The 19,933-nt window shown below is 41.0% G+C and overlaps 1 protein-coding gene across 2 annotated transcripts in view; it reads right to left on the bottom strand.

Annotated features, from left to right (window-relative positions):
- The window catches only part of Kiz (kizuna centrosomal protein), an 88,992-nt gene extending 72,147 nt beyond the window's left edge, over positions 1 to 16,845 (bottom strand). The window contains exons 1-4 of one of the 2 annotated variants that reach the window (XM_075962386.1): positions 16,661 to 16,845; positions 11,780 to 11,842; positions 9,098 to 9,260; positions 4,409 to 4,489 (exon numbers count right to left, since the gene is read on the bottom strand). In XM_075962386.1, coding sequence (XP_075818501.1) covers positions 4,409 to 4,489; positions 9,098 to 9,260; positions 11,780 to 11,842; positions 16,661 to 16,776 — 423 coding nt within the window. In that variant the 5' untranslated portion in view covers positions 16,777 to 16,845. The remainder of the gene's footprint in view (positions 1 to 4,408; positions 4,490 to 9,097; positions 9,261 to 11,779; positions 11,843 to 16,660) is intronic. The other variant, XM_075962387.1, reaches the window with a different exon arrangement.
- Positions 16,846 to 19,933: the final 3,088 nt, after the last annotated feature.

Here is a 19,933-nt window from a genome sequence, read left to right as displayed (position 1 = left end):
GTTACCTAAAAGTAGGTTGATAGACATATTAAGACTCTTGACCAAAATAAAGTTTAAAAGCAAAACTATGGTTTTTGTTTTGTTTATTTGTTTTTTAAGACTCCGCACGATGAGTCTGTCTTTTAGGATTTGGATCCAGACTCTAGCGCTCAACAGTGTGGGGTCCGGGAAAGACAGAGAATTTCTTTGAGCACTTCTTTCTTGATTTGCAAAGTAGACATTAAACACACTGGATTTTGTAAGGCTGTTGTGGACTCACACAAATACACACCCACACAAATCCCTAGAATGAAAGCAGAAATATAGCAAGACCAAAGCCAATGTTAGTTACTATTAGACTGGTTTTCCATTAGATACTTAAAAGGCACACCTAAAGGAAGCAGGATGCCAACCGTGCAGGCTCCATCTGGACTGTTACTGCAGATAGGGCACATCTCTCTTAAAAGAGAAGAGCTCTCAGCGCTTTCTCCTCTCCTCTGAGCAGTCTATTAGCACCCTTTTGGTCTGAAAGCTGAGAGAGAACATTTCCTATACAGCCCTGAAAAATGGGTCTGTGCATCTAGTCTGCAGAAGGCTTTGAACTTGCTTAAATAACTCAATCCTCTTGAGAAACTACTATAATCCAGTATAGTTTCTAATTGTTTTCTGAATTACCAGCATAGAAATTAAAAAGTTATAGGATCTGGGAATGTGGCACAGTGGTACAGAGCTTACATTTGTAAGGGCTTGTATTCAGTCCTCGGCACTGAAAAACCTATTAATGAAGACACCGAGCTGAAAATAGAATGTTTTACCTTTCATGGCTCAGAGTAGAATTGACGTCATTGTAGATGTGAGAATGTCTCACATAGACGTGAGAAGGGAAGGTCACCATACCCGCAAAGGCAACTGCTCAGAGCCTCATTCTGGGAAGTCTGTTTCCATTTGAGCAGTGACTCAAGGGAGCTACTGGTGAGAGCAGCACCATAAACTGGTAAGGTCAGAAACTGGCCTTTCTACATATCTGTTGACAGTAACCTTCTCTGCTTATTTCCCATGGCAGCTGGAAGAGGACAGGACCAAATTCCTGGGCCCTCATCATCCTGGTGTACACCTCGCATTTTCCGACCACACCTGTTCCTCTTCATCTGTGACCTTCTGTTGACAGCCACAGAGCAGTCAGAAGTGGGGACAGACACACGGTTCAGTGGCTAAGCTGGAGGATAAATACCTTCCTTCCTTTCCCCTAGGGTAGGACACTTCTGGGATACATTTTGTCTAGTCTTCTGAGAGTGCCCAGTGGGCTGAGTGCCAGGTGCTCACAGCGATAACCCATTCAGTCACACACTCACTGGCTGCTTTCCCGTCTCTGAACTTCCCATCCTCCTTGACTGTGCTTCTGGGACTACCTCTTAAGTAAGTACCTGCATTAATCCTTGGCTTGGGATTTGTTTCCAAAGGATTCCCAAGTCATTTGCTCTTTCAATAGGGGCACTTGAGCTTTAGAATTCAGTTTCCTTCCTATGAGGGGTCTGTTCCTTAACCTCTTGGCGATGACCCTGGCCCTGCAGAGGCTGTCCTGGTTTTATGGATACTGCTCAGAGGCTGAGAACAGCTGTCGCCCCCCCTCCTTGAGCAAGGAAAAACCATCCTCCCCATCTAACACTGGGATGCTGCCTCTCCTACAGTGGGGCTGCTCCAAGCAGCAAGTAGGTCACCTCTGCTGACCTTCCTCAAGTCAATGGTTAAAGCTGTTTCAAAGCTTTTTCCTGACCAGCAGACTCACAGTGACTCTGGTGTCTGCCTGTGCAGGCTTTCTCCATTTAAACTCTTTCTACCGTACAATCAAGCCAACTGGAACAGATGTCCCCATTACTGAAACATGAAGAACTCTAACAATCTGCTACATCCCTAAAAAAACCTTTTTATGATCTAGCCTTACTGCTTTGATCTAGACTCTCTCCCCCATCAGTGATTTCTTCTGCAATAGTTACCCCGATTCTCATTTCTCCAGGTTCACCCTGGCCAGCTTCACTCCTGTGATATAATCCCAGTAAGCACAGATATGCACACAAGCACACATTATTCTAAGAAAAGCTCAGTTCTTGAGCACAGAGCCTTGTTATAGGTAACTGAATCTCACGATACATCTGTCCAAATTCATTTTATGGTGTGTCCCACAATCTCTTTAGATTTCAGCCTCACTGTGCAATGACCTTCTGGGCTTCCCTGCTCCTACTCCTTTACTGGTGGTGCTATGACTACCAACAGTGTCCACACTTTGCCAAAGATCATCCATCGTCCTACTCACCCTGTAGTGCCTGCCAAGCACCATTTCCTCCATTAACCACAGGCACCACAGAGGAAACAGCCTCATCTTTCTCCTGCAGCTCAAGTTCATCCCCGTAACTAACTTATTACACACTACCTTGTGCCTCAGAAAGAACAGTTTTGTGAGAATATCAAGAGAGCAAGAATTAAGACATTCTTGGAGAGGCCTACTGTGGTTTCTCAACAGCACAGTTACTCGGTGACTATACTATGCACTAGAAAGTTCCAGACACCAGTAACTGGGCATGGAGAGAAATTCCTATGACTATCTAAAGAAGAGGAGCTTGGATTTCAATAAAAAGTACAACATAATTCATAAGATAAGGACTTGTTCAGAAATTAGCATTTAATGATTAACTAAGCCATGATTTTGCTGCAGTGTGTTTACCTTTTAACTGATTAGACATCAAGAGAAAATTAGAAAAGGCAAGATACAAGTTCCTCAAAATGTTGCCTAATTGATTTTTATTACAGTCAACAGTCAAAGCTTTTGAGGAAAGCTTTCAGTACAAAGAAAATGCCCTGTTCTAATTATCAAATGGAGACTCCATAACTATAGGCAAGGTAAGGAGTCAGTAGTGCAGACAGGGGGTTAAAACTCTCCATTTTACTTAAGTGTCATTGATACAGCCACACTAAGAATGTGTCTATCAGGAATAGCAAAGAAAGAACAAACTGGAATATGTCTATCAAGAACAGCAGAGAAAGAACGAACCGGTTTGTAGATTCAAAGTATGTCAATTATTTCCCGGCCAAACGTCCAACAGAAATGTCAGTCTGGTCTGGAAGTCTATCACATCACACCACATTGCCCCACATCTAATGGTGTAGAAATCACTTATCATTAAAGGCCTTTTAATATAGGTCAAGGTTGCTGGGGCTTGGTGTTTTGTATCTTACTGTTTAAAGAATACTCTAAATTCTAGCTTTTTAACTTTTTAATCTATGGAAAAAGAAAACTAAAACTTCTATAAACTCAGATTAATGCCTGCTAGTGCAAGGAAGAAAGGAAAACGAAAACCTTCCTCCTACCATAAAAACAAAATAGTGTGGCCTCTGTTTCTTTTCTGATAAGAGTCTTAAATACCAAACAGTTAACTGCATAATAACATTTACTGGCAGCCAGGCAACCTGCTTAGCAGATATATAAAGCAGGTAAAAGGAGAAAAAGTTAATTTCTTGGCTGAATGATTCCATCGGTAGCTATAGGGCAAACCTGAAAGTCTTTTAGTAAAGTAGCAGTTGATTCTTCTATCAATCTGTAGCACACATACTCTTCCAAGGAAAGCATTAAATATGAAAATCATATCCCGTTATCATCTGTTTCCAGCTTTCAGCCCAGTAAGCTTTTCTTAATGAATGCTGCAGCCTAAGGAACAAGCACGCTGGTGGCTTCTCTGAATAATGGAGTGATGCTACCATTTTTGCTTATTACAATATCGACTGGCTGAGGGGGTTTCACACATAGTCACAAGTGACTACTCTTGCCAGCATGCTCCAAGTTATTACAAGATGTTTTTAGACATTTCATCTAAAAGAGCTTTACTGCTTTTAGTGAAGAAAACATCTATGGTCTTGAGCAGAATCATTTATATGGAGATAGGCAGAAGGATTAGAAGCCTGTATTACGGCAGATACATAGCAGAATTTATTTAAGTATTCCTTGCCAGTCTTTTTGTCTATTGCTTAGATATGCAATCTTTTCTTCCCACTTTGTCTGTGAAAAGGTTCAAATGTAAAAATTATACATACAAAGGAAAGAATCAAAGCACCATACTTAGTTTATTTTCATTTAAAACATTTCTCAATCCCATAAAAAGCAGCTACAAAACACTAATGATAAAAATACAGTTTTACCTTTTGCAACCCCTTCAGTTTTCTATAAAATCTTAAGTCCAAGTGACTACCTTTTGGCAAATTTAATTAAATTAGACATTAAAACAGTGTCATAGAAGCAAAATTCTTTAGATAATCATGGTTCCATCAAAAAATCCTTATAGTAAGATAATTTTATTTAAAACTCTCAACATATGAAACACTCTAAAAATTGTCTAAATTTTGTCTAAAAACCATAAAATCCACCGCCTTACTGTGCTACCTTTTCTCTGGCTTCACCTTCCGTCCCCAGGCTGTCTTTCAACAGGAGGTGCATCTTCTTCATCTCGGTCTCATATTCAGTCTAAACATAAACAAAGTTTGATTTTATGGGAGATACTATCACCATTACGAGTAAAAGCCACCTATAGCTTGCCATCTTTGCAACAAAAAAGGAACAATGGAGCAGAAAGAAGCTGACGTTGCTGAGAAATTCAGCTTATCTTAGAAAAAAGGCAATTTCACAAATAATATATCAAATTTGAACTCTATGAAATGCTACATAATTTTATAGTAAAACAAGGCTTAGTGGATTTTTAGTTTTCTACCTTTTTATGGAAAACCTTAATCCTCAATACACAGCAATAGCATATTTTCTTTAAACTATCATGAAAACCCAGTTACTTGATTCTAAAAGTTAGATGTTAGATATCTATTTTCAAAGCCTAAAAAGAAAGACAGAAAGAAAGAAAGAGAAAGAAAGAAAAAACAGAAGTCCTATGGGTTTGTTGTTTTATTACCTATTTTATCTTATATCACTAGGATCCTCAGAGTCACAAAATTCAGTACATTCTTTACTAGGGCATCAACTTGAATCAGTTTTATTCTCTAAAAATAAGAGTATACTGTAGGCAGTCACCAGTACCATCAAAATCAAGTTTGCTTGGGCATCAGTAACTGCACCAAGAGGCCTGCACTGTCGCCTCACTATAACTATATATATGAAACTATATGAAAAAAGGAAATGATTCAGTTCCAAAATGTATTCCTCTAAAATGCACAGCATGAAAGTACTTTGATTCAGTATATTCCTACTCAAAGCCTTAAAAAGCCGCTGACTGCAGTTCATCACAGATAAGTATCAGGATGTTTCTGAATTAAGCAATTATACACACAATTAGAAACATACCTCAGAGATAATGAATTAAAGGCTGTTTCCTTAGCTCCCATTCTGAACAAAAAATAGGTCTGAAATTTGTTTTGGCAGACAAAAAATGCATCAGCGACAATAACCCAAACTGAACATCTGCCTTAACATTTTTAAAGATATTATACATGCCCACCTTTTTAATAATGCTATTTCTTCTAACAGGTGCTATTATTAACATGACAGGGGATAATAAGGATCAAGGAACTATGTAGCTAAAGTTTATATAAGACCAGTGCAAATGATACAATAAGATGATAAAGTAAACAAAGATAGTGGAATAGGCAGCTATCAAAACGCAGTTCCCACGCTTCTGCTCTGCGTCTACACGTTTGAATTCTGACTGACTCGATTCCTAAGCCCAAACGCTTTCAAACCGCAAACTTGTCAGATACTAGGAGAAGTACCTTTAAAGGACGAGAGTCAGATTACAATAGACATAAAATAAAAACACATAAAACTGCTCCTGCTGTGACTATAATTTTTTTGTTATGATCAGTGAGTATTGGACCAGTCTGGTTATTAGGGATCATTTCAGAACCACCTCCCAAACAGAGCGCTTTCTCACAGAAGTACAAGGGTTTTATTCAATTAATTATGTTGAAGCAAAGAGCAAACGATAACTGCATAAAGTTTCAAGGAAACAGTAGAAATGCATTCTCAAGAGCCTGACCTAGACTGTTCTCAACACACTGAAGTTTACTGAACAATAAGGTATTCTTTCTAAAGTATGGATCAAAAAAATTGTTTAATAAATTTTGAAAGCAGAGTGATGCTACCATAAATTAATAACAAATACAAACTATATCTTTGTACCCTTTAGAAGAATAACCACCTAGAATATTCTGTTCTTTTTCTTTGCCCTTTCTGGACATTTAGTAACTACCATATCTATCTTCTGAATGCTAGAAATTTTCCAGCTGCAGGACTATTAGCTCCCTAGTGCCACCTTCTCTCCAGTTGCAATTAAACAAAAGCAAAGGATTCTACTACTTTTATAAGTTTATTTAGGATGGATACACACCAACATATCCCAACACTCAGTGAGGAGGCAGAGGCAGGAAAATGGTGAATTCATGTGTACCTGAGCCACACAAGAAATGTCTTGAAAAGGTTTTTTTTAAGTTTGGTTCTAAAATAGCATACAGATTAATTTTCCTAACTGTTCTTGAAAAAAGAAAAGAAAGAAAGACAAGAAAAAAGAAAAAAAAAGTCTAGTTCGACAGAGGACATGTCCTTGTTTGCATCTTCATTCTCTTGTCTCATCCCTAATCTTCTCTCTGATCAAGCTCAGGAGTTTTTTCTGTTTCCCTAAAAAACATCAGGGATTGGAACAGATCCTTTCTCTCTAGTGTATACTCCAGTCTTCCCTTCCTTTCTGACACACAAACTTTTCGTGGTTAGATTTGTTGATTTAGGGGGCAGGGCAACTCATGTCCCAGTAGCATCACCTAATCCAGAATCCCCAGGAAGACCCTCTTGTCATTTTCCCCAACCTAGAAAACCCGTTTTTATAAACTAACAGCAATGAGTTAACCTATGTGATAACACCTTCTGTCAGCAACAGTTCTGCTTCATGGCACTGGCGATGCTGTCCACCTAAATTTAAGAGAACCTCTCCACTTGCTTCCTCATATGCAAAAGCAATTGATTCAGCTAAATTACTAGGCACCGTTAACAATAAACTGGGCCATGGGAAGAAGAGACAAGCAGTCCCACAGGTCTCTGGGCTCTCCCCGCACTCACAACACATTTCCCCTCCTACTGCATTCCTCTGCTGTCACTCCCTTTTCCCTCCCCCACACTGTCATTTGCCTGACAATGTCCCCACTACCCTTCTTCCCTACTACTTTCTTTCCCTCCCTGGTTTCTGAAATCGCACAGCTGATTCTCAGTTACAGACTAGGGAAAGAGCTTACACTAAACAGATATTTAGGGTCAGCAGCCCCACTTCCACAGGTTGTAACTGAAGATGGGCACAGTGACAAATTGTTTAATTTGATTCTCAGGTGAATCTTTGGTTTTCTCTCCCCCTATTTTTTCCAATACCTGTGCTTCCTCTTAGAGAGTGGAGTCTCACTAGAAGACACAAGAGAACGTGCATTTATTCAACTAGCACTTATAGTAACAAGGTATATATAAGATATAACTAAACCCATATTAGTTCTCACATAAGTGGCTACAATCCATTAAGACAACCAGACCCCAAATATGGAAGAACTGACTTTCAATCAGGTCTCAATGCTTACTGAGTGCTTATTGGAATCACAGTCTGGGTGGGACACAGAGCACTGACATCCTAAGACAGGAACCCACAGTGAAATAAGAACAACCAATACATAAACAGAATTATCATGAGGGAAGGACAGAGATAATTACGACACAGACTTAAGACAGGGCAAAGTGACAAAGGCAGGTATGAGATAATGTGGAGCATTCAAGGAAATGCTGTTTGTTCAGCAGGTTAAAGGACTGTGGGTATATGTGATCATGAGAGAAAGGGTGCACATGTCCAGCAGATAAAGAGGTAGAGAAACAGTGAAGTAGAAAAACAGTGGGAAGATACAGGGATGGGAGAGGTAGAGGAAGGAAGACAGAGAGAGAGACTATGTGTATGTAAGTATGAGGGGTGCATCATAGGACTGAGGTGGGGATAGTGAGCAGGTACAGACCAACACCTGGGCTCTGACCTGAGATACCTGGGCTACCACCTCATAATTGGGTGAGGCTTGCCCTTCCTGAATTCTGACATGCTGGTGCCATGCCTAATACAGTGTGGTAGGCTGCACATATACTAGTGTCTTAAGGGCCTTTTTTTGTGCTCCAAAGTTCCAGTACCCGAGTACCTGTGTCTAGGGCCTCTCAAAGCCCAGGGAGGTTTCTCTGTCTGTAGGAGTACATGACTAATTCTCCAGCCCCATGTGCACCCCTACCCATCCATTCTCAGCCCACACTGCTCCAGAGCCACTGCAGAAAATCATAAGCTGAGCCATGAGGTCAGTTCATTCTTTTTTAGCTTTCAAGCTATTCTAAAGGATTTTAGCATTATATATACAAAGAAGGAGAAACTGACCAAATGTAACTTGAGAAAAACCTCCATCTCTCAAAAACTGTTTCAACTTGTTCTCCTTCCTGGAATTCTACGAACTTTAAGTTCATGTGTATTAACTATGCTCTATCCAGGACAAAGTCTGCAACATTTGGAGGTGTAGGTGATGCGCTCTGAACATCTTTAAGTAATTTACCCAAGGTCCTCAGCAAGGAGGTAAAGATCTGGCATCAAAGTGGAAAAGCATTAAGAGGGAACAGATGACTCCATCATAACTAAAGGCCAACACTAGACACTGGCATAAAAGACCAACATCTCCTAGGACAAACCTTTGCTTACAGCTAAACTGATGGTCACAAACTGGGTTTCTGGCATTAGTGCTGGGTTCTGCGGACATGTGCTCAGAGCACCATGTAGGCATGCACTAGAAGGGACTAAGGTGCCAGAATAAAAGGAAGCCTTGAACAGCAGTCACTATACACAGAGCCAGGAGCATGAAAGGCAACTTCAGGGAGCACTCATCAGTGTAGCCCAGACCAAAAAAGACACAAAACAGGAAAAAAAAAAAGGACTCAAAAAGGGAATCGACTTCTAAAAGGAACCTTACTGGTGCTTAAATTCACACAATAACAAATAACCCTGTTCAGACAACTGAAAGTGGCTGCCACTGATCTGGGAAAGCTTTTCAAAACACATTGTAGAAAACAAGATGCTACCTTCAGTTTCTGAAGCTTCTCTGAATTTGTGGTCAAGTGTTCAACATAAGTCTGGACACACTCGAACTTCTTTAAATATCCTTGGTTTCGGAGATGAGCCCTCCTTTCAGATTCACAGATTTCCTTCAGGTATTTCTTTAGTTTTGCACATTTCAGCTTAGCTCTTAAGGAAAAAAAAAAGTAGATCTTTAATAATATAACTCAAATTTAACAAACTTATAAATAATTTTCTTTAACAAAAGTGTTAATAAGACAATAAAAATCTAAGAAATTTTACTCAAAGCATTGATGCCCAGGGAATAGAATGCATATGAAAGTTCAGAGAAAGAAAATTATTATGGTATCACATTGGTCACGACATACTTCTCCTGAGAAATGCACAGTGCCATTGGACAACACAGGAAAGACTCATTCTGTTGGGACAGGTCTCACCATACAGCCTAGGATGGGCTGGAACTTGAGGTCCTCTTCCTTGGCCTCCCCCGTGTGAATATTACAGGTGTGTGGCACAATGCCCAGCTATGTGAATCTTTTGTTTTGTTTTGTTTTTTGGAGACAGGGTTTCTCTTTGTAGCCCTGGCTATCCTGGAACTTACTCTATAAGGCTAGCCTCGCTGCCTGCCCTGCCTTCTGAGTTCCAGAATTAAAGGCAAGCACCACCACACCCAGCTCTGGATTTATTTCTTAAACTGGAATCTGGTTTCAAGAGCACTGTCTCTTTAGTCATATTCAGATGCAGACTTAGCCCAGTTTCTATAGGATGACAATTTTTAAATTAATCACTCATACAAAAGCAGAATCAAACTATAAACTATAGTCCATAAAATTAAGAGAATTTAAAATACAAAAACTGTCATTTAAATAATGTAAAAACGTATTAGACATTACAACATGTTAGTGAAATACTTCATAGCAAAATTAAACTCTGAGAAACCTTTTGGAGACTCTTATCCAAATTGTAAAACTAAAAGACATAGTAGACAGCTAAGTACACAAACTTCTCTTCTCATAGACCGATATGCTAATCTTCTTCCCACTTCACAATGAACTGAACCACAAATGAGCACCTTATGGGGAGCATTTGTATTATTGGTCCAGTAAGATATTTTATATTTTTTCATCTACATATATTTTATTTTATATTCTTTCATCTACCTTCCCAGTACAAATTTTTGAAGATCCTAGAAATTTCAAAAATTAATCAACAATATATCTTAAGCCTCTAATTCTAGGTCAACAAGATTTCTGAAATCCCTGCCCCCCTCCCATTTGGGGGGCAGTGGTGGGGAGTGTTTATGTATGAATGTGTGTTCTTTGCAAGTCAGAGGACAACCTTGGGTGTCATTCCTCACCTTTTATCTCGTTTGAGACAGGGTCTCTTGTTCACCACCACATATAGCAGATTAGCTGGCTCACAAATTTCTAGGGAGCTTGGTCTCTGCCTTCCATCTTAATATGGGATTTCAGACAGCACCACCAAGTCAGGCTTTATGTGGACTCTGAACTTCAGTCCTCAGGCTGCCCAGCCAGAACTTTTGCACTGAGCCCTCTCCCCAGACCAGAAGGTTATCGTACTAACAACACATGCTTTAACTGTGATTGGCTGTCTTCATCTGTCCTTCTGAATATAACAATCTACCACTGTTTTTCCTGCCTGTACCTGTATGTCTGACACAAATGACGGTAATGGAGGGTGACTCAACACACTCATATCTAGAGACTTAATAAAGCTGCTTAGCAGCCATGTCTTCTCCACTCAAACTCTAGTCCTCATTCTTGCTATTAGCCTTCAAAACTGGTCATGTAAGCCATCTAGCCACCCAAGCAAACCCACATCTATTCAGTAGTGCAAGTATGAAAACTGTCTAGCTACAGTCAACAGAAAAACATGCAGGTAATTACCACGTGCTGAAGACCATGAGGAAAAGGAACGGACTTTTCAGAATAACCTGCCCTAGCTAAACCTGCAAGGAGGCCCTCACAGGGGCAGCAATTTTTCAGGTAAGGCCTGAAAGATGGAAAAAAGCTAGAACATGATTTAACCACTACAGGAAATAAATATGTTTAAATAAGAACAAAAAAGACTATACTGCCTTATTTTAAAACATTTAAGCAAGCTGGGCAGTGGTTGCACATGCCTTTAATCACAGCACTCGGGAGGCAGAGACAGATGGATCTCTGTGAGTTCGAGGCCAGCCTGGTCTATAATAGCTAGTTCTAGGACAGGTTCCAAAGCTACAGAGCAACCCTGTCTCGAGAAACAAAAACAAAAAAAAAAAAAAAAAATTAAGTAAAATCATATTGCTAACACAAAAAACTAAATACTGAAAACAAAATGTTTATAATAGCTATATAAAATCATAGTATTTACTGCAAATTATTATGCATTGAAAATAAAATAATGACAAAAACATTCCAACTATAAGAACTATGATATAATAGTAGGGATTCTTTTTTCCTTTTTCTTTTCTTTTTTTTTGGAAACAGGGTATGTAGTCATAGATGGCTTGGAATTTACTATGTAGACCAGGCTGGCCTCAAACTCACAGAGACACAGAGATCTGCCCGCTTCTGCCTCTAGAGTGCCAATACTAAAGGTGTGTGCAAACACCACAAGTATAGGGATTAAATTTTGACTAACAGCTGCAAACGAGCTGGACACTCATCACTGTCACCTCTTACCTGAACTTATCAGACTTATTGTATTCATAAAGCTTGTCTTCCAGGTCGAATCTCTTCTTTTCACTGTAATACAACAACAACAACAGAATAAGTCACTGTATTGTATAAGCTGCTTTTACTGTATTCAGACCATGACAACCTTTAAAATCACGCCTTTGTGAGACTGTTCCATCAATCTATTTGAAAAAAGAGAAAATGTCTTGAGTGGCTGAAACAAAGACCTATCACCAAGGAAGCAGAAGAAACAAGGGGAACACCAACGTGAAGCAAAATCTCAAGATTCTCATCATCAGTGGAGCTCTGTTGTGCATGCCTGTAAAGCCAGCACTTGAGAGGCTGTGGCAAGAGGATCAGGACATTGAAGTCAGCCTGGGCTATATAGTGAAAACCTAGCTGAAAAACAAAAATTGACAAGGATTCTCAAAGTAAGAGAAAATGTTTGAGGCCAGCTTGTCTCAGAAAGCAAACAAGGAAAAAAGAATGAACTCAGAATAAATGTTGAAAGGACATCGAATATTTATTTCCACATTAGAAATACGTGTTGAGATCATGATTATTAAACCTTCAAGGGTTCTATAACCAATTCGGTGCTCAGGAAAAATGAATGACTAGATGGTACAGGGAATTTGCACTTAAATGGATCTTAGAATGCTATGCCTCCATGGTATTACAGCCATGAAAGACTGAAGTCTGGTCATGAGGAATCATCAAAAGGACCCAGAAAACTTAAATTGTCAGGACCATGACCAACAGGGACGGACCAAAAATTTCCCTCCAAGTAGACAGAAGAGATGTGGCATACAAAATGCAAACCACGTTTCCCAATGAAACTCTAGACCAGTAAAGACCAGAAGGGAAGAGGGACACTGCTGGGACAACTGGTGTCTGGCCTGAGTGTGTGGACTGGCACCGCACGGCTGGCCGGTAGCTGTGAGAGCTCTACTGTGGCTGTCTAAAAGGGCATTGTTACTTTTTTTAAGTACATTGAAGATTTTAGTGATGATAAGCTATCACACTTGCAGTTTCAAATATTGCAGAGAAGAGCATTGATCTGAATATGCATATGGAAAGAGAAAATGAAAATACAGTATCGGGACTTCAGGAGAATCTGGGTGAGGAAAATACTGGAGTTCTTTGTCCCATGTTTGCAACTTTGCTGTAAGCCTGACTTGATTTTAAAATGAATCTGTGGTATCTAGTGAAGGGGGCCACCATTTCTCCAAAACTCCATCACCTCCCAAACTGCAAGTTCTTTTTAATAATGATGTAAAGATCTTTGGTCTCAGTTCCCTCTTCTGGGGATGCAGACACCTGCCAATCACACTTCCTCTCTTCAAACACTCCACATCTTAGCAACCACAGTCAGACACATTGTGGCTCTCTATTCTATGCAAAATGGTGCTGATCTCCTCGTCAGCTCCTGTCTTCTAACTCCTCCTCCATGCTGCTGCATCTCTAAATGGTGGTCCTTCGTGCGAGTTTTAAACATAAGGCTTAAAAATTTGATATTTACCTCAGTGAAAGTCAAAGGGAAGGCTTATTGGTTGGATCACTATGTGAAGCCTACATAGCAAATCTCTGTTTCAGACTCTGAAATGCCCAAACCTGAGATGCTTACACAGCCCACGCTTCAGTCACTTGTGCCTCTCATCTGGGCTTTCACAGCTGGCTGTTCTTACAAGACTGGATATTCTGCATTTTAAGGCACTTGTTCTGTCTGTGCCTCAATACTACAATTTTCCATCACCCTCAGCTCTACTCAACTAATGCCTCAGTGTCAATTTCTGGACCATTATGATATGTTACCCTGAATCAATATCACCATTGAAAATAACTGGGGCTGGTTAATGGACCTTTCAAAGGATGTTTTTATATACAATAATTGTTAAGCATCAGTCCCACTTATATGTTTCTACCACACTTGTGGGCACTATACACACTGCAACATGTCACTCCATTAGACTCTTTTAGATTCAATTATTGACTTTCGCGACAATGCAGAGAAAGCACTACATACACACAGAAAAACATTCAAGCTATATAATTACACCTATGTGTGAATACAGAGAAGATGACAGGGGTTCAAAACAGGGCAGTTTCAAAGGGAGAGCCCAGCTATCAGCTCAGCTAACCTTTCAATGGCTGCCTCTAAAAGGGGTGAGAAAGGCTGAGCTGTTTGTTGTTGCCGTTAATCTCCCGCTTCTCTAAAGTTTCCACATTGATAAAGCATTTCCGACTGCTATCCAAACAGCAGCATTCAAGAGGACCGCAGACTTTCAGGAGACAGCGCTCCCTATGCTGAGACAGGCTTTTAGCTTAAAATGTTATTACATTTATTTGTATGTATGTGTGTGCGTGTGTGTGCATGTGCGTGCGTGCGCATGTGTGTGCTCACACACATCCATGTGTGGCAGTCAGAGGACAACTTTCATGAATCATTTCTCTCCTCCCACCCTGTAGTGGGATCAAACTCAGGGCATTAAGTTTGGCAGCAGGCACCTTCACCTGTGGATCTATTTCACCAGCACAGCTTTAATATTTTAAAAGCCTACTAACCTAGTTTAAAAAAAAAGAAAGAAAGAAAAAGAATTCTTATTCTACATATATTAATCTAGTTCCCTCATTCTGCTGAAGAACCAAAGTTCAAAAAGGCCAGTGACCCTTTGTCAAGGTCTCAGGACTTGCCATGGCTAGAACTCATGCTCCCGTGCTCTTCCTGTAGTGTTCTCTCTAAAGTTATTTGCTTCTCTATCTTGTGTGCAGTATGCATTAATTAGAATTACTTACAGATTCTTAAAATGAAAAATGATCACACACAGGAACAGATTTATACTGACTTAAAAATAAAACAAATCTTCAAATGCAGGACCATGAACAGGCCATAAAATGTGATTCCAATTTCTTATATAACGTCAACAACCTTACCTTGCTTAATAATTAAAGCAAGAAGCGCTAAACATAAAGTGGATAACCACTACACAGTTATTGTGCCATAAGGATCATAAACAGCCAGGTGTTTCGAGCACAGGAGGCAAAAATAACTCACCACTGACTTAGCTCAAAAAGAATGTCATTTAAATCAGTCACATTTTAAGACCAGATCTTTAGCTATGAAACACAAATAAGTTAAAGCCCAAGGTAACTAGACAACTCTTCAACTACAGCAACGAGCTAAAGGCACAGAAACAAAGTCTTGTTTTTTAATTATCTGGTATATGAGGACATTTAATATCACCTTCGATGACTAGAAAAGTTTCGTTATTTAATGACAACACAAGGCCACTGGGTTCCACATAAGGCATTCATAACACCTAGACACTAGCTAACTGACTCTTGGATTCCACTCATAAACTCAAATATTTTACCAAACTCCTCTTTCACCAAATGTACTACACTGTAAGCCAAAGGGTCTGCTAGGTGTCATTTCCTCCCTCCCAGAATACTCAATGTAGGCCAAAGAAAAAAAAGGAAAGATGTCACCTGTGTTCCCCAAGAAAGCAGTAAACAAGCTGAAGGTACAAACATTACGAAGTGTTTGGAAAAGAAAGGCTCTGCAGGGAATGATAGATATGATAGATAGATAGAAAGATTATATATATATATATATATATATATATATATATATATATATATATACACACACACACACACACACACATACATACATATATAATACATTGATATTTTTCTTCATAGATATTTTTTTAACACGGGATCTCCCTGGATAACCTGGAACTCATTATGTAGTCTAGGCTGGCCTCGAACCTGTGATCCTCCTATTTCTGCCTCTTCAGCATACGCTACCACCAGCACACCCATAACTGATTAATTTTTTTAAAGTGGGAGATTACGAGATCCCTAGGTAGGTGAGCAGGAGTGCATCTGAAAGAAAGCAGGATGTAGAAAGAAGAAAAAACATGGCAAGGACAGCTAAAGCCTGTGGTAAATAGCTCACAAACAACTGACAAAAATTACGTCTAGCATGAGATGCAGTTCCTTTGAAAAATCACTTACTTTACCTCACCTGCAATTATCGTTATCATCTTAGAATTGTTTTAGCTCTCCTGTTCCATCTGAATGATTCTGTAACTTTAACACTCACTAAATGTTTTATTTATCAAGAGATCCAAAAATCTATTTCCTTTCTTGTCAACTAATGAGATTTCTAAGTCCAATTAATTTGGCAGCTAAATAAGCGTTCCGACAACTTATCTTTCATGTGGTTATTTATCGTCAATTGCTTTACAATTTTCTCTCTTTATGCATTCTTAGATCTAGCTCTTTCCAATGGTTCTCATCTTTCATGCCTTAATTAAAGGCAATACCAACCCTCGAAGCTGAGCTCGTTGAAAATTTCATCCCTTCACTAAAAATTTAGGCAGCCCCCGACACCTCCAAATGACTCCTGCATTTTAACAGGACGTGGGTTTTAAATATACACTTACACGCACACCACCCCACTCCAGCCTGCGCTCCTGGACCCGTCATCATTGATGCAGTGTCAGTGTCAAGCTAGGATGACAATTTGAAGAGAGAGTGAGGAGGAGGCATGTAGAAGAGGACTAGAGAAATTCACACGACTTGACGGGGACTGGCAGGCAAAAGAACTCCCACTCTGACTTCTGGCCGCATCCCTCAGGCTGAGGGACACGGCTTTAGTTGCCATGGGAGATTCTAGTCTCTCTCTCTGTGTGTGCCTAACTCAAACAAGGGGTCATTTGTGTTGAACTTTGTGCTCCGGACCCAATCCGGAGCTAGTGGAGGGTCGCAGGAGGGTCCCGGGCCTGGCGAACCTTTGGCGGGAATGGGAAGGAACGCCAGACAGGGTACCCGAAGATCTCAATGGCGTAGCTGACTCCCCGACCCGTCCCGCGACCGTACCTTTCCCGCAGCGCCTGCTGGAGCTGGCCCACCCTTTCGTAGTAGCTGGGGCTCGCCAAGGGCGCGGACGCGGCGGGGACCTGGCGCCCACCACCGCCACCGCGCCCTCGCGGCATCGCCACGGGGCAGCGCGAAGGCCTCCGTTGCCAAAGGAGACCGCCCCGACATGCAACGCGGGTAAACACGGAGCCAGGCCGCCTGAAGAGGGCGGGGCGGAGGCGGGGCGCCGAGGAGGCGGGGCAAGATGCCGTGCGGGGCGGGGCGGAGGCTGAGAGCCTGGCAAGGCGGCGAGCCCTAGTGGTACAGGCTGCTTAGGAACCAGAACCCCAGAGAGTTGTGTCACCTCTCGGCTACAACTGTGTTGCTCTTCCCTGCTCCTGCTATAGAATCCGTTCCGACTGTATTCATTTTATCAGATGCAGTTTCTTGTTTCCCACTCCTTTCCCCGCCTCTTCTTAGAATTTGCAGGGAGATACTGTAACAAGGTTATTTTGCTACCAGCACTTAAAAAGCAAAGCAAAAAGCCAGAAGAAGAAAAAAAAATTAAGGACTCCCAATACTCAACAGATGTATACAGTCCCGTGCTGTCCTAGGAACGTGATGGCTCCATTTGCCATTAACTTTTACAGGAGAGAAAGATTTGGTTTCTAACTAGTTACTTGTGAATCAATTTACTTCTACAGACAATTCTTCGAGGTGTGGAGCCAGACTGCCTCCAATAAATCCTCTCTCCCACTGTTTAGCTGTGGGGGAATCCAAGGCACCCCAGAGTATATTAGGCAGGCTGTGACAGCAAGATTGATTTAACCTTGGATCATTTCAAATGAATTAGGGGTTTCTAAGGAACCAGAACATAGGATCAGTTTTTATCATTGCCTCCATCAACATGGCAAAAGGCTTCTTGAAGAAAGACAACTATATTCTAAAAAACTCATTTAAAAAGGGAAAATAAAAATAAAAAATGTGTAAGCACATGTATGGAATCACTGTGTGGTTCCTTATTCTACACTTTTTTAGCTTTCTTTTCTCAAGCCAGCAGTTTTATATGCAAAGCGCCACTTTAACCAAAGCATCTTTAAACAGTGAGTCAGGACACCATGGCCGTTGCACAGAATCTGAATGGGGTGGGGCTGTGTATTAAAGTTTGCAGCAGTAAACTATTCCTAAATGTACAAAGACCAAAACTCAGTTGAAAATTAAGGCATCATGTATCCCAGGTGTTTCTGGAAGTATTTGTCCGTGTTTCACACCTTGGCATAACACGCTCACTGTGCACTGCGCATGTCTGTCACGCTGACTTCAAATCCTAAACTGGTCATTCGGACAAGCAAGGAAGTCCTCAAAGGTCAACAATATAAGGTTATGACTTTACTTAGCCTTTCTTCCACGTACTGTCTGCCTAAATGTTGAAAGGTACAAATTAAACTCGACTGGGCAATATATCCATAAAATTCCAGCACTCAGTGGATGAGGCAGGAGGATCTCTAAATCCAGACAGGCCTTACAGACTCTGCCTTTATTTTAAAAAAAATGTGGGCCAGGGAGGTATCTTAGCAAGCAAAAGATGCTTGTTTTGCAGGTATGACAACCTGAATTTGATTTGCTTCCCCAAAGTTGTCCTCTGACCTCCACTGGTACACTCTAGCACACATGCATGCACATTGATGCACACACAATATTGATCTAATTAAGCTCATACAATATTGACCTAATTAAGCTCTCATGTATCAGGATAAGAGACTATAAGTAAAAGAGGGTCTTCCTCCTGTCTTCACCGTTATACCTTTGTAAGAGTGTGGACATCCCAGGGTGGAATTCAGTTCTTTCTAACTAATTCTGACTCCTTTCCTAATCCAACCCCCTGCTGTGGGACAATGGTTTTGTACCTTATAAAGAATTGCTACTTGTATTTTTAATAAAACGCTGATTGGCCAGTGGACAGGTAGGAAGTATAGGTGGGGTGACCAGGCAGGAAGTATAGGTGGGGCAATGAAAACAGGAGAATTCTGGGAAGAGGAAAGCTCAGTCTGCAGTCGTCATCCAGACACAGAGGAAGCAAGATAAGAATGCCTCGCTGGGGGCAGGAGGGATGGCTCAGAGGTTAAGAGCACTGGCTGCTCTTCCAGAGGTCCTGAGTTCAATTCCCAGCAACCACATGGTGGCTCACAACCATCTGCCTCTCTGATGAAAGGTACCAAGCCACGTGGCTAACACATACAGGAATAATGGGTTAATGTAAGATGTAAGAATTAGTTAATAAGAAGCCTGAACTAATAGGTCATCAAGTTTATAATTAATGTAGGCCTCTGTGTGTTTCTTTGGGACTGAAAGGCTGCTGAACCAGGCAGGACAGAAATCTCTGTCAACACCCCCTAATTTCCCACCCCAGGTTCAGGGTTGCATGATAAGATGCCTCACTCAACAATAGGGCTGTCTGTGCCCTACCTTCTCTCCATTCAACAAATCCCATCTGCATCCACAAACCTAACTCAGCCTCCTTTTGACCTAAAGCTAAATACTAGTGTTGACTCCTTGTAAGAATGGCCCAGGAAAGAGCTCTCTGGAGGCCCTGGAAAGCAGTTTGGGACCCTTAGAACTAGGTAGGGGTCTGGGTACATGGTACTGTGTTCTAGAAGATGTGTGTTTGTGCACCCTATAGGCATGTGCTTGACTCATGTCAAGTGACCAGAACAGGTCTGTGATATGCAGGGCTAGTGCAGGACTCTCCCATCCCGTGATTAGATAAGCAAGGATGTGACTTACACTTATTTGCTCTATCAACTCATTATCGCAAGTCAATCCATGCTTGTGTACTGAGGTTTATTTTACCAATTTTAGTGTGTGATGATTAATCTTCTTTGTCAACTTAATTAGATTTGGAATCACCTAGGGGACACATCTCTGGGACGGGGATGTTTTCACAGAGATTTAACTGAAGGGAAAGGTCCATCCTGAACATGGCCTGCAGCATTCCACAGGCAGCAGGGCCAGACTGCATAAAAACAGAAAACAAAGCCGGGCGGTGGTGGTGCACGCCTTTAATCCCAGCACTCGGGAGGCAGAGGCAGGCGGATCTCTGTGAGTTCGAGACCAGCCTGGTCTACAGAGCTAGTTCCAGGACAGGCTCCAAAACCACAGAGAAACCCTGTCTCGAAAAAACAAAAAAAAAAAAAGAAAAAAAAAGAAAAAAAAACAGAAAACAAGATGAGTGTTAGAATTCCCTGTGCCTTGTTTCTTGGCTCTACCCAGATGTGAAGAGTGGCAACCGCACAC

This window comes from Microtus pennsylvanicus, chromosome 2, assembly GCF_037038515.1.
Source record: "Microtus pennsylvanicus isolate mMicPen1 chromosome 2, mMicPen1.hap1, whole genome shotgun sequence".
Taxonomy (NCBI): Eukaryota; Metazoa; Chordata; class Mammalia; order Rodentia; family Cricetidae; genus Microtus; species Microtus pennsylvanicus.
Note: the sequence above shows the minus strand (reverse complement) of the source record. Positions and strands in the feature narration are given on the sequence as shown.